The sequence below is a fragment of the Callorhinchus milii genome, unplaced genomic scaffold (genome assembly GCF_018977255.1).
Source record: "Callorhinchus milii isolate IMCB2004 unplaced genomic scaffold, IMCB_Cmil_1.0 Scaffold3, whole genome shotgun sequence".
Classification (NCBI taxonomy): domain Eukaryota; kingdom Metazoa; phylum Chordata; class Chondrichthyes; order Chimaeriformes; family Callorhinchidae; genus Callorhinchus; species Callorhinchus milii.
In genome coordinates, this window is record NW_024704744.1 from 45235089 (window position 1) to 45261838 (window position 26750).

A 26750-nucleotide genomic window follows, 5' to 3' on the forward strand; every position below is an offset into this window, starting at 1 on the left:
CCTTTGTTCCTCCGGGTCTGGCCTCCTCCTTGTCCTCCGAGTCCTCCGCTCCACTCTCGGCGGCCGTGCCTTCAGCCACTATGGCCCGAGGCTCTCGAACTCCCTTCGTCACTCCCTTCGCCTCGCTTCCTCTCTTCCTATTTTCAGGTCTCTGCTGAAGACCTTTCTTTTCGACCGCACCTTTGGTCACCTTCCTCCCCTTCCCCCTGGCTCGGCCCCGGGATCCGTTACTGTGAAGCGTTCTGAGATGCCGTCCGGCGTGGAGGGCGCTATGTAAATCCAAGTTTTGTTGTTGAGTACATGTTAAATCTACACAGCTGTTGTAGCTGGCCCTATAGCAGAGAGACAAGGCCAAAGCTCTCATAGAGAAAACTATAAAAATGTTCCCTCAGAAAACATCAGAGGTGGCACCTTTTCAGTTGGCAAATTGCTCTGTATGTAGATGGTTGATCGATCAATCATTAATGAGAGGAGTTTTGTTTGGCATGCAGATCCCATTTACACTGATATTTTCCTAAAGAGAATATTTTAAACTCCATTTGTTCACAACAAATAATTCCTGTATTTTACCACTAGGAGGCTTTAGGCTACATGTCAGAATTAGAGCTAACACAACCAGAAACTAACACATTCCAGAAAAACTCTTGGACCCTTATTTTCTCTTTGCAAACTTAGAGTGTTTCTTGTAGTATTTTCCATTGCTTGCATAGCTGGTTTAGTTGAGAATGTTTAACAACATACACTGTCTTGTCATTGAAGTCTCTCATTTGCATAAGGGGAATAATAAACCCCCCAAACTCTTAAGATTGTTGTCATCAGATTCCCCGATTGACTTTGTGAAAATATCTACATCTATTGAAAGATAAGTGGGTGAAAAATGAAAACTAATATTAAAGAGGTCAACTTTTCATTAAATATCTGATCAGACACATGTTCAGTAAGACCAAAAATATTAAGATATCAAGGAATACAAAATACCTCCAATAGATCAGGAGATTAAATGTTACCCCACTAACATCTCATTTTTCCAAATGTAAGATTGTTCAGCTCTGGCTGTGAATCAATATTTTTTGTTGAAAAGTCAGCTTCCAACACAGCACATAGATCACACCCACTTATGAATGTGGCTTGCATGGTAAAATCCAGTTTCCCATTACATTTGCGACTTATTTATCTTTGATTTATAGCTACAATAGAACCAGCAAGATTATATTAGAAGTGAAGCACTGACATGTTCCAGATCACAATACATAGCCCTCAGTAAATTTAATCCAAAAGGGGTTTAATTTAAAAAATCAAGACAACTACTGTTTTGGAACGTTCCAACTAATCGCCTGTGAAAAGAAACTGAATGCTACATAAAATTCCCCAGACAGAAGCCCATGTTGCCTTTTTGTACAGGAAATCCACAAAAAGGTACTGAAATGAAATTTGTGCAAATTTTAAAAATATGTAACTAAACCGGGCTGGTTTTGTAGAGGTATCTCGAGTTTGGTTTACCACAAGAGTTTTGGCAGGGGTCTCTTTAACGTATCATTTAAAAACCATTTTGGACTCGGTACACTAGTAGGAAATAGAAGTCTCCCAGAATAACCATCAAGTCTATCAAAGGGACAAAGGGACTATTGTTTTCATGTGTGCAATTTTCTTTTAAACCTCAGCTTGCCTTTGGGACACATGCCTATGGCTTCTGACTTCAGTTCTCTTTCCTCATGTTACAATTTTCTCAGAAACAATTTTGCATAAAAATAAATACTTACAGCTTCCTGGAAAGCAAACAACACCACCTGAATCTGGTTAATGGCATGACTGTCAAAGTCCAGCTCAAGCTTCAGCCTGGAAAGAGTTGTTGAGATGATTTTCCGATCCGTTGATCTCACAAACTCACGCAGACTAACAACAAGTGTACTGATGTGCTCAGACTTCAGCTTTAGTTCTTCAGCACCCTGCAAATTAAGAAAATGGATGCATTAACTCTCTTGGCATTCCAGAATGTAGCTTGTGAAGGCAAGTTATAAACTCTTGCACTTTTATTTGCAAGAGTCAAATAAAAAAATATTTTAACTAAGTGCACATGATAAAACCACACAGCGTTTGGGTAAACCTTAAAGATTTATTTGTGTTCTTCCTATGGTTCATCTGGCAGTTTGCCTAGTCCACAGCAGATTTTCAACTCTCACCTATATTTTTGAGGAGGTCGTAAAGAGGTAACTTTCAGGAATCCAGGAGTTCCATCCATCAGATCAAATTCAATATCCTCGTCCTCATGTTCAAATCCCTCCATGGCATCGACCCATTTCTGAGCCTTTGTGTAACCCTATTGTCCTGGCTGCTCCCTCTACTAACATCCGCTTGTTTTATTCTGCCTGCTCAATCCATTTTACCATCATCTTTCTATCCCACAAAGCAAGCTGCATTTTAGCAGTATGGAGGAGCTTTCATATATCCGCATGCTTCCTTCAGACATTGTCACTGGTTACTTGGCTTTGAGGAAAGCAACCAGCATAGTACCATGAAAGATTGTAAAGCAGAGGAAAAGGACATTCTGTTGCATACAGCAAACTGTATTAACTGGATGTGTTCAATGGATGGAACTTTGTGGAGTCCTGTAGCTCAGTGGTTAGAGTACTCATCTTGCAAGCGAGACACCTGAGTTCAATTCCAGGCAGGGCGAAACTTTAGGCAAGTTTCCTTACTCCACACGCCCAAAATAATAATAAATTGGTCATTTTCAATCCACGACTGTTTGTGGGACACTACTGTGCGCAATTGGTTGCTGCCTTTCGCCCACAAATATACAGTCAATTTACTTTACAGCATATTCTGTTAAGCGCTTTGAGACGTCTAGAAGGCATGAAAAAGGACCAATTCAGTCTCCTTCCCCCCTCCCCCAGCCTACTTGGACTTCCAGTCAGCTGCGTCATTTGCTTTATTTAACCACAATAAAATTTCACTGAGGCTAAAGAATTACATTTTAAAAATAAGTACATGGGAAATCAGTTAGATTGCATGCAAGCGAGATTGAAGCAAGTTCTTCACAACTTAATCCTAGTGTTTTAAATTATTATAATCCTTGCATTTGATACAGCACCTTTCATGTCATAGAGACGTCTCACAGCACTTGACAGGATATACTGTAAGGTGTAGTAATTTGACTGTAGATTGGCTGTATATTTTATGGGTAAGGAACTCTCATTTCCTCTGCTACCCCATCCCTCCCTCGAAAAGGTGTACGACACATCATAGTTCTATAAAGAGGTTGGGTAGGAACTTGTTCTCAGGCTCCACATCATATGTGCAGGAAAGTGGTTTGGATTGACTCTTCCCTCTGTGGAAGCAGCTACCTTGGCTGGTGTCTTACTGTCCTAACAACTAACAATTTTACATTAAGAAACAGCTGTTTACACCTTTTCATCACTAGCCACAAGTAATACCAACAAGAAAGTATATATTTCACATCTTTTTATTAGATACAAGTCCAGATCTTATATATTTTGTTTTTAAAGAGCAAGGTATAAGAGAAGAAAACAATCAAAAGTCTACCAGATGGTTTTGCAGCTCTCAAAATAATAATCCTTACATTTGGTATAGCACCTTTTATGTCAGGAGGAAGTCTCAAAGCACTTCACAGGATATACTGTAAAGTGTAGTGACTTTGTGCTTTGTGGGCAAACACAGCAGCCAATTTAAGAATAGTTTTTAAATGCAGGCAACATAAAAACATTTAAGAATTTTTTAATATAAAGTTGGGACAATTAGTTAGTTTACCTGCAAGAGAGATTCAAGCAAGTTCTTCACAACTTTATCCTGGTCCTCTGAAAGTATCCTGTGTAGGGTGGCTCTCCGTTCACTGTCTTTCTTCAGCATGAAGAACCCAGTGTCCTTCTCCTCAGGGGAAGGTGGCGCACTGTGATCTTCAAAGTGATCATCGGGTAGACTAAGGCATGAACAAAGAATTATGAACTGTCTGATAACAAGAAAATGACTTCCATAACCTGAAAAGGATGGCTGAGGATTACAACATTCATCAGATCTGTGACCAAGCCCTGTATAATTGTTTACCCAAATAGCTCTGGAAGACAGCTTACTGTAACATCGTCATCCAACCCACAATACATTATGTGAAGGAGAAAAACAGCATCTTCTGACAAAATTAGTTTATTTAACAAATTTAACAATCCTTTCTGTGATATGAAAAACTACAGCCTGCAGTTTGTTCACAGTCAGTGAAACAGCCATTGTTTTTCCTTCATGTATTGACTTTCTACAAAATATGATGTAATTTGAAGCAGCTTGTGTTCTGTGCAGTGGTCATAAAACTTTATAGATTTGCTATAAAAATGTCCACACAGTTCTGATACGCAAGAAAGCAGTTGACTTTAACTGCTTTGTTTCAGTCACAATTGCTGGAAAGTTTCAACCACAGTGGCAAAACCCAAGCAACCTTAAATGTTACTTGCCTTTGGTTACTATTTCCCTCATACAAAATGCTGAACACAGGTCTCTGTGGTAAGAAATTAAACGTAAAACTTATACTTTAGAATACTGTAGATTCCTTTAAGAATCTACAGCACAATCCACATATTTTCCTAAATTAAACTAAATCTAAATGTTACAGTACTTTTTTTTATTTTGGAAATGGTTTCATTCAGAGGAGCTGGTATAAATGAACCTAAAGACCTTAACTAGCAGTAGGATTTGTGACATCAATTCTCTGCAAAATAATTCTCATTTCATCAGTGCCTGTGATAACTGACACAAATGAAGAATCACACCCACAATGTTAATCTAGATTTGATTTTCAAATGTTGACTGAGCTAATGTGCATTTCCACATTTTCAGATTTTGTTGCAGTTTTGTGTTAGGTGACAAGGAACACAGACCCTTCAGACCTGTTTTATGAATTGCACCTCAAAAGTCCAGAATGCGTTCATGCTCAGGGTGTAGAGGGGAAAGCATAGTATTTTAACTCACTGAAATGACAAGTCCTCTGCTGAAAAATGTTAGGAACAAGTTCTGTTCAAAGCTGGAAACTATTCACTATTACAATATACATTTGAGGAGAAATTCTATGGAGTGTTACATTTGGCAATATCAGCAACTAATGGGATTTTTCCATTATAGCCACACATCACCAAGACACCATAATGCTCAACAGAATTTTTACCAATTGTAATTTAACTCAAGGGCAGTCCTCTCTTGTGAACCTCCATTCTTCAGTGATAGTGCAGTACTAGTAGAAGTATCAGAGATAATTTGTCTAGCCATTCAGTAAATGGTGATGCATGGCATAGCAGGATCTATAAAAATGTGGGGCAAGGGAATATGGATTATCATAATAAAAGGGAATTTCTCCCGTCCAACCTTTCCAAACCATATGATACCTGTGCTGTATTTACCTGAGAAGTAATTGTCTACTTCCTCTCGTCTCTTTCTCAATGCAGGATTTTGCCCTGGTTTTGAAAAAGAATGGATCTGCCTTTAAGTCGGAATCTGGTGAAACTGAGCCAAATTCACTCCCACTGCTCAGGTCCTCCACAACAACCGGAACAGGCAGAGATATGCTTCGCAGATAATCTGTATTGGAAATTCACATGGCATTAAGTAAAGAGGTACTAGATAAGAAAACAGTTGAACAGTTTGGCATGATCATAGAATTTTACAGGACAGAAACCGGTTATTTGGCCTATCAGGTCTGCACTGGTGTTTACTCTACAAGAGCTACCTAATAAAATCCCATTCTCCTGCTCACTCCCCACACACTAAGATTAGGTATCAGATTGTCTCAGTGGGTAGCACTTTAGTCTCTGACATTTATGGATTCAAGCCCCACATTGGGATGTCGAGCTCACATTGCCTAAACTGACACTTCAATGCAGAGTTAGGGGTGTGCTGCATTGTTGGAGGTGCCATCCTTCAGATGAGATGTTAAACCAAGGTCCCAGCTGCATGTTCAGGTGGACTTTAAAGATTCTATGGCACTATTTGAAAAGAGAACAAGCTTGGTTTAAAAAAGCTAAGATGCTTGAGAAGCTGGGATATAAATAATTATAATTGAAAAAAGCCTAACCAAAATGTAGAGTCAAAGTGCATGGGAACATGAGTAAACCTGTTTATAATTCGTTGTGCAATTTTATTAGATGTTGTCAGATCTTTTAATTCCAATTCTCTTCTCCATTCCTCTAATATCCTTTGAAATGTTTAATGCTACACATTGTTTAGATATGTTTATTTAATACATCAGTTCAGTATAGAGAAAGGTATTGAAATCAAAAGCCCAAACAGATGAGAGGAATCTCTTTTGTTTTGAAAGTCCTATGTAAGTTAATTGCAAGACAGCTCCCAGGTGCTATTACACAGACCAAACTAAATATCTGTAAATTTTCTAATCTCTCTTTGAGTGCCTATAATGAGGTCATTTGCTGATCGCAAAGACTCAAACGTTTAGCTGGGAAGACCCATCATAAACAAGTGAGAAAATATTTGCAAGTATTAATGATGGGTTGCCGTTTTTTTGCTCAGTCGGGTGCCTGAAACATACAGAACCACATCACCATGCTTAAGTGTATACAAACCAGACTGGGAGTTTCACATAACGTATGCCACCTAAATAAACAGAGCTTTTTAGATGGAAATTTCCTGAGTTTGGATTGTAATGTGCATTCTTTCCCTGGAGAGACATATCCTGCTTACCTAATTCCAGATAGTTAATGATTAGTGCATATAAATGCAATTCTGGGAAATTGAGAATAAACATGGATTATACACCAGTGTTTAGTTTAAGAGTACAAATGTGACTAGACACAGAAGTGGGAACATTTTCCCTTTTCCGTCTCGGTTAGTCAGTACCAGATAATCAGAAATATCGAAACATAACACAAACACACACACACACACACACACACAAACACATTTATCAGTAACCAGTATGTTATTCTTCAGTGAATGCTGGGCTAATGAGTGGTCACAGAGGCTCATAGTTCATGGATTTTTGGTCCACAAGGAATGTGTCCCTGAGCCACTCTCATGATCCATTGAGCTCAGAAACTAGCAGTGCATTTTACAGAATTGCATTTGCCTGCCTTTAGAGTGTGAACAAAGCAATACCACAACAATTTGCATTCATATGGCTCTCTTCATGTAGGAAAATGTCTCGGAGCACTTTACAGTGACAAAGAGCATGGTCAAAGAGGTTGGTTTTGAAGTGGAACTTGAAAACAGATAAAGAGGAGAGGTAGAGGGAGGGAGTTCCAGAGATTAGAACGTAGAATCTGAAGTCTCAGACACCGATGGTGGCACAGACAGGGAGAGGACATGCAGCAAGCCCAAATTAGCCAAGTGGAAGGGAGCAAGCAGAGGAGTAGGATAAGAGGAGATCAAAGAGTTGGGAGGTGCTAAGGCACGAGGCATTTATAGGGTGAGGACCTCGAAATCAATCCGCTGGGAAAGAAAGGAGTGGGAAATAAATTTGATGGGGAGACTTCAAATTAAGAAAAAGTCTTTCAACAAACACAAAATGAAATATTTATATTCGCAAACACTAGCACACTTTTGATTACTGGATTATAATTCCTATTTTGAGCATGCAATGGAAAAAAAATACTAGCATTACCAATCACATTGTGATCCACCACGGGAGTGACTTAGTCACAGAAATTGTGATTGTGTGACCTTATCGGAATTTCCGAATAAGATTATAACCTTGCAACATTCCCAGATATCATCTCTAGCCATTTACAAAGCTGATCTTCTCTGAGTTTCCATTATGGCAGAATTGAAGAATAATACAAAACACAACATACATTTCCAGATTTATATAACAAAAATAGAGTGCTTTAAAAATAATCTCCAATTCTCAATTGGTAAACCTTTTTTCCCCCCAAAATACTAATATTCTTCAGTAGGGCACTCACCTTGTGGACCACTTGAAAGATCTAGAAAAAAAGAGAAAATAGATTATTAAGTTTCAAGGAAAGAAAATACTTCAATTTATGACAATGGAAATACAGAATACTTAACTAAATGTTAGTCATGGTATTTGTAATAACACATACATCATAATCCTCAGACTATGTAATACATCTGTTATATGGTATTTATTTGTCAGGTACTTATTGTAATGCAATTCATCACAATTTACATTAAATAGTGTATAGTTTCTGGAAGCCTTCATTTCTATTAATATCTTCCATGCATTTGTAGCTCCATTTCTCTCTCTTCAAGTACACATATGTTCCATTATAAAATACACAATCAAAGTTACTAACTTAGGAACTAGAGGAATGCAATTCTCCAACAATACTTTTCTTTGTCTGCTTCAACATCCTTTCCCAGAACTTATTCTCCAAAATTCCCCTTTCCCTTCAGGGGAAATTTCTGCCTCATTTCCCATCCTATTCCTAAAATTCCTAAATTAAATTGGTTTCCTCTGGCATTGTCAATTACCAAAGTATACAATTCCCTTCATAATCTTGAAAAGTTCAATGAAATTAGCTTTTCTTAAAAAAGATGCTTTGAGATACTGATAATGTGATAAGTCTCTATATAAACTGTAAGCATTATTATTCCCATGGGGTCCCAGTGCCTTGGGACGTCCTCCCGACGTGAAAGGCAGTATAGTCGTGTAATTTTGTATCATATTGTATTAACCACTATTGTTGCTCACCTCTATACCTTCTAAACAGGAAGAACATGGCTGGGACTGACCAACAACTTACACAACAATACATCTTGAATGATCCAATATTATTGGCTTTTCATATATACTGCCGTCAAGAGTCTGACAGTTTCCATAACTAATCATTGTTTTATGATTTTATTCCATACTGTCAAAGTTAGTCTTACCAAATGTTGTCGCTTGCCATTAAGAACATAGTTGCTTTTTACAAATTATACTGGATTATCCCCTCAAGGAGTTTACAATGTGTTGCCGAATGAACTTAATCACAGATAAGCTGACATTAACTGCTTTTAATAGGGGCAGTGGGGGGTGGGGCAGGAGAGAATAAGGAATTGATTGGGATTACTTTCCTGAATAACAAACACATTATATCCTAAGATTGCTGAATTTGCTTTAGTGCACTATCAAATATCCTGGTGAGAGTATGCATATTAAATAAAATAAGAACCTGAGTAACACCACCAGAACCGTGACTTAGAAATTTGTGAATGATGCATGGAAATGTCCTTTCTGTAAATCATTGCCCGCCACACAAAAACACAACTGCTGAGGTACTCGGATTTTAACTTGTCTGGAGTAAAAAAATTATACTCATTTATGAACTGGTCTTTTACATGTGAAGTGGTTTTAATCAGATTGTTATTTAAAATAAAGTTATCAAACTGCAACATTGCATCTCTGTAAGAGTGTACTTTAACCCCCACAAATCTCACACGATGGGAAGGAATACCACAAATTAACCTGCACATACTGGTTTCTAGCCCAGGTTTAGTTAAGTATTTTGCGAATATAGGTCAAACCACAATAATATGCTGTATCTGCAAACGTTATCTAGTAACATCCTGCAATATTAGATCTAGTGAGCCTTAACAACTAATTCAGTTACAATATTAAAAATTAGTCACCTTTTCAGCAACAGTAATTGTTAATATGTTCTTACTAAATAAATTGCACATCACTGCATTACTGATACAAAGAAGCATAGATTCTGGTATTCCCTTTGCCCTCTGATCAAATTTTCTCTACAAAGTTGCTTCTTTCACTCTCTTACCACAAGTGGATTCAGTACAATCATGAACTGATTAAACTGGTGGTGGGGTATAGGGAGACTTTTGAAATTATGGCATTATTTAATAAAAATTTTGACCTCATCATTTCCTCCATCAGAGCATTCATATTGCCCATCTGGGAAAGATTTGCACAGCAGCAAATAACTGAAATAGATTACAAAACGTAAAATACTGCAGGTGCTGGAAATCTGAAAACAAAAACAGAAGTCGCTGGGAACACTCAGCAGGTCAGGCAGCATCTATGAGGAAAGGAAATGAGTCAACGTTTCGGGTCCACGACCCATCGTCAGAACAGGGTGAAATGGATTTATGTCTGTTACATTTTTAAGTTTTAGTCGCTATATCATTGTGTTCGCATTGTGGTTGAGAAACCAGCAACCTGACTTGGCTGGTGATGGCTCTTTTTTAAAAAAAAGTCAAGCTACAATTTCAAAACACCAGGAGAAAAATACACAACTTACACAAGTTATTTCCTCTCCGTTCTATGATATAAAATAATTTTACAGGACGGTCACTGAGTAAAACGTTTGTTAAGTCAAAATGCATTCAAAGTAAAAAGTTACAATTTACTACAAAAATACAAACTTAGCTCTCCCTATGGCTCTCTAAGTTTATCCAATGAGCTATACAGAACAAATAGTCCCACCCAGCTTTAATCCTAGGTCCAAGTTACCTCATCGTAGTAGGAGGCTACAATTGTCCTCAAAAGCAGGGTCAGAGAAATCAATCTGTTCCTACAACTGATCATTCTTGTGCAGCAGCCCCAGGTCAGGTTGGTCATTAATAATAATCCCATCATAGTTAACGTACACACCTTACTTACACATGCACTTGACCAATTTGGGTAATAGACCCCCACCATCCCCTCCCCCTCCCCCACCACATCATCTTTTTTTAAAAAAAGCTGTGCACCTGGATTGCCACAAGAATATACAGGCCACGTCTTTCTGATCCTCTTACCTTGTTTCAGCTGTGACTTCTTCTTTTTGCTCGTCACCCTCAGAAACTCATCCAACAGCAACTCTGTAGCAGTCGCACGTTTGTCTGGGTCAGGTTCAAAGCAGAGGAGTATGAAAGCTTTGGCCTCTGGTGACATGGATTCGGGAATTTCTGGGTGAATTTTAAACATTCCAACCTACAAAGGAGACAAATGGAGTTCCGAAACCACAGTACGTCATTTGAACATACAGAGATTTAAACATTTAACGTCAGTATCTGACTTGGTGGAGAAGCTGTGAAAATGGCTGCCAAGTTAAAATGTTTCTCAGATGTGATGGCTTCATTGATTCTTTCACGTCTGTCACTATTTCAGAATGCCAAAGGACAAGGATTTAGCCAGAGTTTTCAGCACCAGGTCGAAACAGTTTACCAGCTTGTTCTCATGAGCTGGCTGACATAACAGAGCTACATAGTTACATTGCTCCAAAGGAAGCCGTGATACCACGGAAATCTGGCACACATCACACACTTTCTGCTCTGAAGCAGGTGTCCTGTAGCTCAGTGGTTAGAGCACTCACCTCGCAAGCGAGAGATCGGGGTTTGGTTATAATAATAATAATCCTTGCATTTGATATAGCGCTTTTCACGTCTTCTAGACGTCCCAAAGGCGCTTCACAGAATATACTGTAAAGTGAATTGACTGTATATTTGTGGGCGAACGCGGCAGCCAATTGCGCACAGCAATGTCCCACAAACAGTCGTGGATTGAAAATGAGCAAATTAATTTTTGTTTTGTGGAGGGATTATTATTAGGTGTGTGGAGTAAGGAAACTTGCCCAAGGTTTCGCCCTCTGCCTGGAATTGAACTCAGGTCCCTCACTTGCAAAGCGAGTGCTCTAACCACTGAGCTACAGGACTCCATTCCCGGTTCCCGGCAGGTGAAATGTTGGGCAAGTTTCCTTACTCCACACACCTCTGTTTACCTAGCAGTAAGTAGGAACCCGATTGTTAGTCAATCAGAGGATCGCTTTTCCGGGGATAATAATCCCTAAAAAAAATAATAACTTGGTCCCTCACTCCACGACTGTTTGAGGGACACTGCTGTGCGCAATTGGCTGCCATGTCTTGCCCACAAAAATACAGTCAATTCAGTGCTTTGATACATTTAGAAGACACTAAAAGCGCTATATCAAATGCAAGGATTATTATTATTGTTTAATCGCTACAGGAGCTGTATCTTCTGAATGCCAACGCCAGCACAGGACTGTTATTACTTCACAAAATTTATTTTTCTTAAAAATTCGAATAATAAATTGGCAATAATTTATCTTAATAAATTGTCATTTGGATTTGACAAAAAAAATCAGGTTTTGTTGTAACAACCTATCAAATTATAAATGAGTGGTCAGGGTTCACACACTGTGTTCACACACAGACTATGTGCCTAGTACTACTCAATATCTCCACTGTCAAGTGTACAGTGATCATTTGGATGGAGGTCAAATTTGTGCCTAATTGCTCTGAAAAGGCCCTGTATTGAATGGAACACTGAACAATAATAATGACTTTTCAGTCTTTTGAAGTTTTATTAAAGCTCTTTGACCTACATGTCTTCGTACGATGCACTGTGTGAATACAACAGAGCTGTTTTTTTTTAAATCAAGGGGAATTGAATGTGATGATACTTTTATTGCACGGATACAGTAAAGATGCTGCTTATAAACCAAACAAGAAACACTGCCACTGAAGACAGATGCAATCTTGTATTATCTCAGCAAAGTCTCCTGGCAATCAGCTCTTGGTTTAAGAAAATGTAACCACACATTCAACTGGTTACCTCACAGGTCAGACACAGTGTTTTGAATAGAATTCCCATTCACTGTAGCACAACAACATGCATCAAGTGTGGCAGGGTGCAGGTTCAGATTCAGTACTCTTCTTTGCCTCTTATTTTGGCAGCTGTATTCAGGAATAGCACTAAGGGAAGGTCAGGTATAAGAAAGGTGGAGAATAATACTTGAGAAATAGAGACCGAGTCATTTCAGACCATTCTTACACTCTGCACAGTAGCTGGAAAGCATTGCACAAATAAGGAGTCACTTATGTTCCATTCTTTTCATGAAAATACTGCATGGAAACACCTAAATGTGGGAAGGAAAATGCTTAACTAAACAACATAGGTAGATTCACTCTGCAGAAGAAATTCAACTTCCACATACAAATTCTCTCACAACCTTTCCTTCTTCTCTGCCTGATCTGATGTGACTTGTTTTACTGACTTTTATTTGTAAAGCATACAAAATGTCCACTTTTATCATTGCCATTTGTGTCCTAAGGTTTGTAGTTGACTCCTTTACCAGCAAAGAAATAAAAGGTTGTTTCCAATGGAGACTGTGGCAGATTGCAATGAGGGACAAGTTTTGAAGAGAGTTAGTTACTCTGGCTGATGTCAATTATAAACTTTTAAAGTTTGAATAGCCAGAATTTGCGAATGAAATTAATTGTTATTGAAAAAATAAACCCAGAGGAATTGTTCAGGATACAACGGGACAGTAGAACAAGAACACATTGTTTTAGAGTTGCAAAGGCCAATTTCAGGAGAAACAGCAGGAAAATTGTCGTTACCCACAGGGCAATTAACAACAGGAACAGGTTGCCAGGAAGGGTGGTTGAGACCAACACACTTGATTCAGTTAAAAAGCAGTTTGATGCTGTAATGGGAAGACAATAGGATGGATATTTTTCATCAGGACCAATCTTGTGAACTTCTATTCACCTTTTAGTGTAACACCTTACCTTAAACATTGCAGCCTGAGGTTCTCCCAGTTCATAAAATGGGGGTTTTCCTGTCGCCATTTCAATGATTGTACAGCCCAGTGACCAGATGTCCGCAGGCTTCCCGTAACCCCTTGGTCCTTTGTCTATTATCTCAGGTGCCATATACTGAAGCGTTCCTAAGCAAAAACACACAGAATGCATATTTGTGAACATAGATGAATTTGCTTGACTTTATCAGTTAACTTTTAGAAAGATTTAAACAAAATATTTGTCACGTTTCTTAGAAATGTTAACAATCTGGTATTAAAACTATCCACCAGCCCTTTATCCAACCCAGTGTGTTTTTTTTAAAAGAAACTCTCCTTGCCGGATCATTGCTGCTAAAGTTATGTTCAGGTGGACGTCCACCTGCCTGCTCAGATGGATGTTAAAGATCACATGGCACTATTTGAAAAGAGAGGAGTTTTTCCCGATTTCCAGACTCCCAATTAAAGCAGGAAAAGACCAATGCCACAAAGCCATTTCTTAAATCGGATAACGGGAGTTTTGTTAACATCTGGATAATTGCTTCTCAAGCCTATTGAAATATTTTCTCCCTAATGCACTATTTCTTACCAATGTGCAGAATCAACAATTTCTGCTTCAACTATCTCCCAATGGAGCCTGTTCCATATGTTTACCTCAAGCCTTGGTTCTTGCCAACCTGTCCTAATATCTTTGGGATTTCCACGTGTAGGTGGGATGCATGGAAATCTCAGCTTGGTTTGGATACTCTTAAGCACGGTGATGGATTTTGGCATGTGTCAAGACACGGTTCAGCTACAAGTGACTGAAAGCTCACCCATCCATGGAAGAGCAGGGATGCTGAGTTTACCCGAGAGCTGTCTCACTCAATGCAATGCTTACCAGTAAAGAGATTAGCTGTGCACAGGATCTGAGTCAGACAGAGTAGCACAGTAAACACCCAAACCGCCCTGTTTGTTAAGAATGCAAAGCTATCATTTTATATCTTCACCTTTCGTAACCCTTACCTCGTAAACCTGTAAAACACACTGCAACCATGTCTCTCAGTCAGGACTTCTGTATTTTCTCTTTCCCGGCAGGCATACAAATGTAGAATAGACTCCCATTTTTTCACTGACTTTGGCCAATAAAATGGCATTATTTTGGGGGGAATTAAACCTTTTTGCATTGTTTAACTACAAATCACATTTGAACAACTTGTGTGACCCTGGGTCAGTTGGTAACACTCTCAACTGAGTCAGAAGGTTGTGGGTTCAAGCCTCACATTGAGACTTTGAACTCACAGTCTCGGTTGCGGCAGAAGGTTACACTGTAGGAGGTGCTGGCCTCCGGGTGAGATGTTAAACCGAGGCCTAATCTGCTTGTTCAGGTGGACTTTAAAGATCTCATTATTAGAAAAGAGGAAGAGAGTTTCTCCCAATATCTTGGTCATCAATCCTTCACCTTAAATAGATCATTTACTTCATGAAACGCAAGATTTTTAAAAAAATTATTGTAACTTAGGGCTGAGAGGAAATCAAAAGTGTCTCTTGTTGCCATTTATGGGTAATCATAAATAAATTAAACATAAATGAAAACAATCTACACAGTTACAGTCCATAAATATTAATCCTGAACCATGTAATTCCTGAAACATGATCCGTGCCTGTAAATACCTAGAACACAGCCAATACTGTCCACAAACTAGGAGTCATCAGCATATAAGAGAGTTAACAGAATTGGCACAATTAACATTGTCTGACATCTTAATCACTGTAAAATAGTCCAGGCTTTTGACATTATTTCCAAGTACCTTAAATTGAAAGCACTTGACATCTGGATTTAATTACTGGGAATGAACAATTCCAGTGATATATTTTAAATTTGGGCATTTCTCCAAGTGACTTGTTTATATTCACTCCAAGAAACCACAGAGGAAACAGTAATGCTGGATTTCTTCTATTTTTTTAAAAAAAGAACAAAGTATGTGTTTCTCCCCCAATAAATTCCTTGTTGACATGAAGAAAGCTTTCACTCTACTCAGCGGGTCAGTTTATCTGTGGGATATAATTATCTCACTTGTAGCATTACCCTAACCCATGCTCTTGCCAACCTGGACCCTCTATTCTCCGGAATTAAGTAAGGAGAAAACAAATTCTCACTGTAAAATTACACAGGTACCTTAGACTTTGCTTTGTATTTACTGCTGTGATCATCAGACTGGTACACACACTTAATACAAATGGTGTACATTACATGAGCTGTTAACTCCAGTGAATTGTTTAAGGACAAAAAGTAATCTGCTGCTTCACCATTTGGACATGGAAAACAGCATCTCCTTCAGCCAGCTGTTTACACTCTGACTTGAAAAAATGTTTCGTTCCTCCTAATGCCCAAGCCATTCCCAGGCTACAGAATAATGTGCATATTCAGAGTTTACATGACTAAGATTCAAGGCAGTCGCAGTTCCTGCTGTCTGCAATGCTCAGAAACATTCTAACCATTGGAACCACCTCCCAAGTCCCAGAGTTTTCTTTGTCAACGTTTTGCCACTTTTCTCCATAGATAGTGTAGAAACTCTTGCCTCCTCCCTCACCCCCACTCAGAGTACCCAGCAACAAGTAGTAAACATGACACCCAGCAACAGGTGAGAAGCGTGTTTGCTATTTAAATGCAAGTTGTTGTTGTAAAATGATTGGCTTTAAGAAGACAACCCTGCAGCTGGCTCCCTCTCACTCTCAGCTTCCTCATGCTGATGCTAATATTAAGTTATAGCTCTTATGTGATTAGATCCCCAGTAAATTGCAATGAACATAAGTTAACAGCTTCTATTAGTTTTTGTAGGGATTGAGGATTTGTACCATGTAACATGTTACTAGATTTGAATAGCATTTCTGTTCCTATAGGAGATGATATTAAAATCGAGCACCTGGCAGGCTAAACAACAGTCTGAAATCAACTCCTATCTTCAACTCTATCTTTCAGTAGCAAGGCTCATGCTGGGGATTTATGCTACTTGACTATTGCCTTGTTACAAACTCATCATTGTGATATTTGTGACCAGACAAACAGAAGGTGAACAGTGTATACAAACAGCTTAAATTACACAAATGGAAACAGGTTCTTCCTGAGATTACTCCTTTCAGGAAGCAGTCAACAGTTTTATGATGCTGTAATGATGCTGTGGGCGTGGACACAAAAAAGGATAAAAGTCCTATAAAAATAAAGTTGCATAAAGATTTAGTATTTTAATTGTACTCAGGCTCTGAGGCTGAACCTAATTTTCATTACAGTAACAAACCTCTATTCAGTGCATGGCTCCAGTAGAAGGGTGGTGTCCTCTACCACAGGAACTGTATCCTTGCCAAAAGAGGATAAAACAATCCATATCCCTATCATGACCGAACGACTGTGTGACTTGCTTATTCTATCCCACTTCTCCCCCTCTGTCCACCCAGCAAACAAGCTGTCTGGTAGGAAACCACACAGCCTGAGACCTGGTGAAATTCTTCCTTGCTATAGACAGGATAGAAACATCAACTTCTGTCATTGTTGTCATGTTCTTTCTAAGGTCCCTCCCATATGGTCATTGAATTTTTAGAAAAGCTGCAAACATATTCAAGGACCACATTATAGTACCCTAGCAAAAATATTAAATACACTTCAACCAATAACATTCTTAACACTGCTGCACTGTGCCTTTTTATGAACATAGACAGGATGTTGATGAGGTAAGTTGCATTGTGATACCATCTCTCAGTCGCTCTTTATGACTAGGAGGCACAAATCTAACAGTACTTCACCTTTAATACCAGTTTCTAAATGAGTTTTTCTCTTTTACACATCCTTTATTTCTTGTATTTTGTACTCAGATTCTTAAACGTTTGAAAATTTCTGCCTAGCTTGTTAACATCATGCGACAGGGAGAGCCACATACCTGTGAAGGTTTCAGTGCAAGGATTGATACCCGCCAATCTCTTAGAAGTACCGAAATCTGAAATTTTCAGGATCCCACTGTAGGTGTTTATTAACACATTATCACCCTGTGTGAGAAAAGGGCACTTTTAAAGATAATGCATTTATAATCGACTTCAAAGTACTAACAACCTCTGGGGTGCTAACATGGTTAAGAGAAAAAACAACACACAAATATGGTATTGTAGTAAATAAAACATGAGATTTGGGGATTATCAGGTGTAAACAAATGCATATTTTGCACTATGTGAAAACTCATGTGCACACAAGTGCTCATAATTTTGCAAACAATTGATGAGACACATCGGATGTGAATTATTAATAAATCCTCTCCAAGTTACAATAAAAACGTCACATTTGTGCGGAATGAGTGATTGTACATGTAATCAGCATTCAAGTTGTAACATTCAAGTAGTGTAAACTATCAGGACCCATCTGGCCATTAACATACCTTTATATCTCGGTGTGCTATCTGATAGTCATGAAGGTATTTTAACCCCTCCAGAACCTGTTTGGTATAAAATCCAATGGTGTGTTCATTATTCTTCAGTGGGCCCCATTTTGATCGCAAGAGAGCAGAAAGGCTGCCTGTGGATTAGATATGATCAGAAACCATCACTGTTTGCGAACATGTCCTGGTCCAGGTTTACATTAGTGGCATTAACCCTGTATCAGCAAACCTATTCTGTTGTAAACAACAGTCAAAAACCTTTTAAACTGAGGGAAACCTTAACACAACTATATTACAATAATAATCCTCACAGTTCAATTATTTTTCAAATGGATTATAAAAGGTACATAGTTAACTCCTTTCCCCTCTGCCCTAAATGTGAGCATTGTCTTTGACGAAACTGGAAGAGTTTGAGATGGTCAATACTTTCAGTTACAGAGTTAGCAAAATGGACAGCTTATGGCAGGAAAGAGGGCACACCTACAGGATTGTAAAGGCAATTTCAGAACCAGAAACATCTGTTTACACAGTGGGTAATTAACAACAATTACATATATTTATATAGCACCATTCACGCACAGCAACATCTTGTAACATGCCAGAAACAGGGGAAAGGGGATATGACTGTGTGCATGATCAAAGCCATAGGTTTTTAAGGAGGCTTTTAAAAACAGAGCGGGGCAAGACAGAAGGGGTTTAACAACTGAAAAGGAACCAGGAAGGGTGCTAGAAGCTGGGTCACTGGTTAATTTAAGAAACAACTTGCAGGGGCTATAATGGATTGTCGGTGAGTATTCTGGAAGGATGAGATCAAACGGGCCAAAGAATTTCCTTCATCCACGATAATATACACAACTCAGATTATAAAAAGTCCTACTTTGTCAGAACAGAAGTACCCAATGTTTTAATTATTCTGCAAGTATTTGACATAAGGGGTGGTTTTAGATTGGTATGAGTGGACAAATAAATGGGAATTATACTTGTACTAATTATACTCAAGGCTGGTAAACCAAAGCTCTGTATGCTTGCACTTAACTGCATTCACAGAGTTAAGCTGGAGTCCTGTAGCTCAGTGGTTAGAGCACTCGCTTTGCAAGTGAGAAACCTGAGTTCAATTCCAGGCAGGGCGAAACCTTGGGCAAGTTTCCTTACTCCTCACGCCTAATAATAATCCCTCCAAAACCAAAAACAATAATAAATTGGTCATTTTCAATCTACGACTGTTTGTGGAACATTGTAGTGCGCAATTGGCTGCCGCGTTCGCCCACAAATATACAGTCAATTCACTTTACAATGTGTTCTGTGAAGCGCTTTGGGACGTCCTCCCGACGTGAAAAGCGCTATATCAAATGCAAGGATTATTATTATTATTATTAAGCTCAACACTCTCCCTGTGCTGGGGAAATATTTGTTACAGAACAGCCATGGGACATCTCTTTTCTAACATTAAAAATTTGCCTTTAAATGTATTAATATAATAATAATCCTTGCAATTGATATGCAATTGATATGCTTTTCATGTCTTCTAGACGTCTCAAAGTGCTTCACAGAATATGCTGTAAAGTGAATTGACTGTATATTTGTGCGAGAAACGCATCAGCCAATTGCACACAGCAGCGTCCTAAAAACAGTCGTGGATTGAAAATGACCAATTCATTACTGTTTTGTTTTGGAGGGATTATTATTAGGAGTGTGGAGTAAGGAAACTTGCCCAAGGTTTCGCCCTGCCTGGAATTGAACCCAGGTGTCTCGCTTGCCGGGCGAGTGCTCTAACCACTGAGCTACAGGACTAAGTGCATCAGTTATAGTTATACTGCAGTTTGTGCACAGCTGAAGTGGAGCACAATTAGCTTTTGTTTCCAATGTAAAAGTACCAAACTTTTGGCCTTTTGGTTGCAGTTATACTGCATTTTCATCATCAATGAAAACCTGAAGCTGCTTTACTGCAGTGAAATATGCTCATTACAAATATACTATAGAGTGATAAAAGATGATTTCGTAAAACATTTTCTATGCAACATTAAACCAGTTTAACTTTTGTTATGCTTCAGTCATCCACAGGAGTACATATTTCACATTGAACAATGAAGTGTTCAATCTTGTGATATAATTACTTCCACCATCTGTCGTGCACGTGGAATAATACAGTAGTTAAGTGATCTTAAATCCAGGACCAACATCCTTACAAAAATTATCTAAGTTACCTTTCAGATGGAATAGAAAAACAAACATACCTCCAGGAACTTGTTCCATAAAAATCTTAATAAAACCATTTTCACTAATAGAGCCCAGATACTGGACAATGTTCTTGTGTTTAAGATGCTTATGAAGAGCAATTTCTTCATGCAAAGGTTGTGAATCCCTGAGAACATATCCATAGAAATCTATTAGCACAGGACACTTAATGCAATGACTATAAAATACTTCCTGACTTCATTTTAAAATCTCAAGCTAATATAATGATAATAATACTTGAATTTGAAATATGTTGAAAGGATAAATCTACATGTTAAAACTTACATGAATTGGAAGGGAATTTATTTTTAAAGAAAACAAAGTTAATGTTTTCAAGGAGTCTGTGGTTGTACTTTGATCCAATGCGTTGAGGGGTTGTGATTTTATTGCAGAAAATTGTTAGTTGCAAAATTTATATTTGAGGATACAAGGCTTTCAGTGAGTAATTCAAAGCAAAGAGACTGTATCAAGTTTGGGATCTCTGTATTACCACATCCCAGCTATGATTATCTTTGTTACTCAAAATATTATCAGTTGCACATTTCCATTAACTTGAATATCCTAGTAAATTAATCTCATTATCCTTTACATGCAGAGATCTATATGCAATTTTTGTGTGTCTCAAGGCAACAACAACAGCAATCACAATTTGCATTTGTAGAGTGCCCTTCACTCTGGACGGCGTCTCAGAGCGCTTAACAGCCCGATGCTGAGCCAGAGGGAGGGGGAAGGTGACAGTAGGCACGACCTGAAAATGGGGAAAGAGGGGACAAGGGGAAGGGATCGAGGGAGAGAGTTCCATAGCATCGGGGTGTGGTGGCTGAAAGCACAGCAGCTGATGTTGGGGCAGTGGGTCAGGGGTACAAGGAGGAGGCCAGAGCTAGTCGAGCGAAGGCAGCAGGTAATGCTATAGGGCGAAAGTAGGTTGGAGAGGTGGGGGTTACAAGGGCATGAAGGGATTTAAATACAAGAGTGAGGATCTTAAAATCGATCCGCTCTGTGACGGGGACCAAATGGAGTTTGATAAGGACCGATGCAATGGAGGTACGGAGTTTAGTGTGGGTGAGAATGCCGGCGGCAAGTTTTTAATTAGTTGAATTTTGTGAATAGTAGAGCAGGCGAGGAGGGCGTTTGAGAAGTCGAGGCAGTTTGAGTAGACAAGGCACACAGTTACTTGCCTGATGTCCCTTTCAGGGATTTCTTTGATGGCGATTCTGACCTGGTTACTGAGGTCTCTTCCTGCATAAACGATTCCAAAAGTTCCTTTACCCAGAATAACTTTCTCACCATTCTCATCATATTCATAATCATACTGTGTAGCATAAATATAAACAAATGGAAACGTTAACCACAAGTTCCACTTTCTATACTTATATTTGACACTCCCACCCATTCTGGACTTCATAGAATCATAGAATTATACAGCACAGAAGGAGGCCATCCAGCCCACCATGTCTGTGCTGGCACTTTGAAAAGAGCTACCTAAATCAATCCCATTCTCTGTTCTATTCCCATAACTCTACAAACTTGTCCTCCCCAAATAATTATCTACTTCTCTCTTAAAGTTGTTATCGAATCGGCTTCCTCTACGCTTTCAGGCAATGCATTCCAGATCTGAACAACTCGCTGTGTGAAAAAATGTCTCCTCACAGCTCCTCTATTTCTTTTAACAACTATTTTAAATCGATGCCCTCAGGTTACCAACCCACCCGCCAGTGGAAATAGTTTCTCCTTGTTCACCCTATCGAATACCCTCACAATTTTGGAAACTGTTATTAAGTCTCCTCTTAACCTTCTCTGCTCCAAGGAGAATAATCCTAGTTTCTCTAACCTCTCCTGATGACTGAAGTCCCTCATTCCTGGTCCCATCCCAGTGAATCTCCTTTGCACCCTCTCCAATGCCTTGACATCCTTCCTAAAGTATGGTGCCCAGAACTGAACACAGCACGCTAGCTGAGGCCTAACCAGTGTTTTATAAAGATTCATCATAACTTCCTGACTTTTGTATTCTATACCCCTATTTATAAAGCCTAGTATTCATACACTTTTTTAACAGCTTTATCTACCTGTCCTGCCACCTTCAAAGATTTACATATATAACACCCAGGTCTCTCTGTTCCTTCACCCCTTTAAGATTGTACCCTCTACCTTATATTGCCTCTCCTCATTCTTTCTTCTAAAATGCATCACTTTGCATTTCTCCACATTAAACTTCATCTGCCACTTGTCTTCCCATTTTGCCAGGCTGTTTATGTCCATTTGCAGTCTGCTACTATCCTCCTCACTGTTTACTATTCTTCCTAGCATAGTATCATCTGCAAACTTGGAAATTGTACTCCCTATATCCAAGTGCAGGTCATTTATATAGATCAAAAATAGCAGTGGTTCCAATACTGACCCTGGGGGGATGATGCTATGGGCACCATTCAGCATCTAATACCTCAGCTATGTAGCTATTCTTCAGGTATGAGACCATCCATTGAGTGTCATCAGAATAAATACAAGAACACATGTTTGGTTCAGAAGGAGGCAGCCTTTTAGGTAAATTGACATCATCCTTCCTGAACAGCTACCCTATTTTCCCACATAGCATAGAGCTGTTGGCACTGTTGTATAGCGTGAAAGGCGCTATACAAATATAATTTTGTTGTTGTTGATGGGGTGGGGGGAGGGTGGAAATGGGAGAAAATAAAACAAGCCACATTCTAGTCAACTGAATTTTACACCCAGGTATGTTGCAGCTGTGTTCCGGGTTTCGTGATTTTCTCCTCCTTAGCCTAGGGATACTGAAGCAAATTATACTACAGTTCCTTCTGCTGGCTAATATCAGCTGTCTAATCACAGTCCAGGGATCAAACCAGCCATCTTTCCTGTCTATGACTCAATCCGTATTTGGCACCTCCTTTACCAAAGGAGCTTATGATTTCTGTCAGGATACTTTTTTTATGGGAACTTACTTTTCTTCAACACCTTAACAAATATGTAAATAAACCTTTAATAAATAACTTTACATTTTATATTGGACACAATTAGGTATCTTCAACTTAAGAAAGTTTGGGTCCCTGATTCTTCATGCTTGCGAACCTGTGCCTAATGCTCCCCAGAATTAAGTAAGCAGGTGGTGTCTCTCCAGGGAGAGTGTGCAAACCATTCGGCATTGGACAAAGGAAAATTTGTATACGTAGGTAATTACATAAGAAAAACTCTCACTCTGGTTTGGTTACAATTAAGCTTGGTGATGATTTGCACATACATCAGACACCCAGCTAACCAAAAAAATCTTAGGGCTTGTATCACCTGGTTCATTATAAACACAACATTTGAGGGTTACTAGTATTACATTGATACTTGCTTTTCCCTAATGGTATTGTTAACCTTTCTCCTTTGCATATAATTTGTTTAAGTTAAGAATTAAATCATGTTTCATAAGCTCAGCAGAAACTGAAGTAATATAATATCTGTGTCTCACCTCCAGCATATCTCCTTCAAGTTCTCCTTCCTCTGCATTCTTTCCCACCTCTTCTGTTATAGTACTCACCATCTCACAGAACCTTAAAAAAGGGAATTGTGGACTGAAAATGACCTTTGATAAAACTACAGCATCAAGTCATTAAATTTAATTTCTGCAACTTTAGGTCGAAAAACAATTTTTAACCATTAGCAGTGGACGACTGTTGATGTTTAGTTTTGTTTACAAAATACAGTACCATAATTTTCACTTCCAACACGCCCTACTGAAACTATGTATCCTAGGCTTTGATCATGTATCCGATACATTTATACATGCTGAAGCAAAATTGTTCAAAAGAAAATGAACATTTCAAAGAATTATCCCAGGCATAATGTTTGCGTAAACACTCTGCAATGAGCACCTAAATCCATTTGTTGAACAATTGTGGAATAAAAAAGGATTGTGCTATTTGAGTGACATTACTCTGTGATGTTTGGTTTATATAACCTGAAAAGATCATAGTAAGAAGCAATTCTAAAATAATGCTCTGAGCGGCACTATATAAATATAAGTTGTTGGTGATGGTAAAATGATGTTCTCTTCCTTGCATCCCACCCCATTTCACAGTGTAATATAAAAAAAAGTCACGTCTCTATGATTTACTGAGAAATCTGAATTAATTTACACAACTTTGCTGTAATTAACATAAGTTGATTAAATAGTATTGGGAATACAGAATTATTTCTGATCTTATGAAAATTGTAAATAGTTTTAAACCAGATTGATAAATTATTCCAGTCGTTTTGTTTTTATACGTTTTCTCTGAAGGCTTAACTAAAGACTCTGCCAAGTAGTTAATAATGGAAATTAATGATATTGCTTTCTTCGAAACATTCTTAACCTTGAATGAATCAAGCTGGGGCAGTAATTAAGATAGTTTTTTTTAAATTCTACCAACAAAAATAATTTTGTTTCTGCACTCAAAGCAATGAGAGGACAATTTGGGTTAAACCTTGCTGCATTACAGTGCCAAGGCCACACTTCGAAAAGAACTGATAAAATATCATACCATTGAATATATTAAATGTTATTTACACTTTCTAGGAAATGGTTTAAAAACTTCACACAGTTGAACTGATAATGTATGCACATACCTCTTGCAGTGAAGCTCCGTACAAAAATAAATCTGAAAGTCATCTGAGTTATGTAGAACATACAAGAAGCAACAGCGCTCATCAATCTTTGAAACACTGAAACATTTAAAGAAAGCATTGTAAGGCCAATATTTGTATATCCATATATATTTTTCTAGAAATCACAATTCAGTTACTACTATTTTACTTAAGCAGCCAATACGCGTCCAGCTATTTTGAGGGAAAAATACAAGATATACATCACACAAATATTTTTAGATCAGCTACACAGCATTCATCCTAGTCTCATGATCTAATTTACATTGCAGTGAACTCCTCTTCAGAACTTCACCCATACAGTTTGTCACCCACATCCTGTTAACTCTTTCTCCTAGGAATCCAGGTGGTTTTCAGCTTTGTGGTTTAGTTGCAGGCATGCATCTATTTAAGGGAAGTGCCATTTAGTCACAAATTGAGACAGATGCTCCTCAGTTACACTCAATCCAAACTCATGTTGTCCATTGCCTTATTACTCTGACAGACTGGATTGTATCTTCCATTTTTCGTCACTTTTCTGAGGAGAGTAATCTTGGGAATGGAAGAAGCATTCAGTTTATTGAATCTGTTCCACCATCCTATTGGATCACAGCAGATTGTCCGATGCAATTTCTCTGCCTTTTCTCCTTGTCCCATTTGACAAAGTAACTCACAAGCCTGATGAGGCTTGTGAGGTACTTTGTCAAATACATCTTTAATAGTACACAATGTATATACTGGAAACTCCAACTGAAGAATAAAAAATGAGGAACCAAACTGAAAATGAGACATTCAGTTGTAAGTACAATGTTATTATAAAATCCAAGTCAACTTTCATTAACCTACGTTGGTTCCCAGAAAAACCTAAACTTTTAGTGCCTTACATGTTTACAATTTTCTTAATTGTTTCTAAAATTTCAAGTGAAATAACTTATAATTTTCAGAAACACATTAATAAGTTACCCATTTTTTTAAAAAAAATTCCCCTTCTCGATATTTTTTTCATGACACTTTATAATTTTCTCTGCACAGTTTAAATGAGAGATGCAGCCAAAACCTAAAATTCCCTGGATTAGAAATTTTCTCAGGTCTCACTTCAAAATAACTTAAACATACTTTCAATAAAAAACAAGCCTGCTGCAAACAATTAGTCTAGTTATTTGTTATGCAAATATGTGCATTATTGTCATTGATCAACAAAATTCATTCATTTTGTTTTAAATAATGAAGCAATTTAAAAACAGTATTGTACAATTCCTCCTCCCCTCACCCCATTAAATCCAAGCACAGGGAACATTTACACACAATGGATCCAATTTTCTCAGAGCACTGGATACAGATTGGAAAGGTATTGTATGAAATTAACCAGTTAGACTCTGACCTGACACCCCGGATAGAAGCGGCGTTGAAGTTCCATTCATTTATGCCTTTCTGCGATGCACATTCCCACCAAACACATTGGGCCCAAAAGGAGGGAAAATAACACAGAAAACAAGTACAATGCTGTGAATATAGTTCTGAAAACAACAACAACAAATTACATTTGTAAAGCTCATTTCACGTCAGGAGGACGTCCCAAGGCCCTGGACAGTCAGAGATTTGGACCCGAGCAGGGGATTGAGATCCGAGGAGTGGAGAACAGGGAAGGTAGGGGTAAGCAATTGGCCGAATTCGTGGTTGAAAAAGAGGGTCTTGAGACGTGCTTTGGAGGAAGCAAGAGAGGGAGCAAGATGAAGGGACTGTGAGATGGTGTTCCAAAGGGTAGCAGCAGAGTAGCTGAAGGCTCGACTGCTAATGGTGGGGTGGGCCGGATGGGGGACGTGGAGCAGGCAAAAACATGCTGAACGGAGGGAGCTGACAGGTTGATGTAGGATTAGCAAGTCAAAGAGGTAGGAAGGAGCAAAGGCCTTGAAGACAAGGACGAGGATTTTGGACTCTGTCCTCTGGGGGATGAGGAGCCAGTGGAGCCGGGCGAGGGTGGGGGCGATGGGGTCACGGA

The 26750-nt window shown here is 38.6% G+C and overlaps 1 protein-coding gene across 1 annotated transcript in view; it reads right to left on the reverse strand.

Annotated features, from left to right (window-relative positions):
• The window catches only part of map3k5 (mitogen-activated protein kinase kinase kinase 5), a 92253-nt gene that overhangs the window by 11603 nt on the left and 53900 nt on the right, over positions 1 to 26750 (reverse strand). The window contains exons 12-24 of the mRNA XM_042332992.1: positions 26133 to 26182; positions 24737 to 24832; positions 23601 to 23682; positions 21310 to 21443; positions 20131 to 20258; positions 17897 to 18033; positions 17408 to 17513; positions 13486 to 13643; positions 10711 to 10885; positions 7914 to 7934; positions 5400 to 5577; positions 3769 to 3937; positions 1761 to 1946 (exon numbers count right to left, since the gene is read on the reverse strand). Coding sequence (XP_042188926.1) covers positions 1761 to 1946; positions 3769 to 3937; positions 5400 to 5577; positions 7914 to 7934; positions 10711 to 10885; positions 13486 to 13643; positions 17408 to 17513; positions 17897 to 18033; positions 20131 to 20258; positions 21310 to 21443; positions 23601 to 23682; positions 24737 to 24832; positions 26133 to 26182 — 1620 coding nt within the window. The remainder of the gene's footprint in view (positions 1 to 1760; positions 1947 to 3768; positions 3938 to 5399; positions 5578 to 7913; positions 7935 to 10710; positions 10886 to 13485; positions 13644 to 17407; positions 17514 to 17896; positions 18034 to 20130; positions 20259 to 21309; positions 21444 to 23600; positions 23683 to 24736; positions 24833 to 26132; positions 26183 to 26750) is intronic.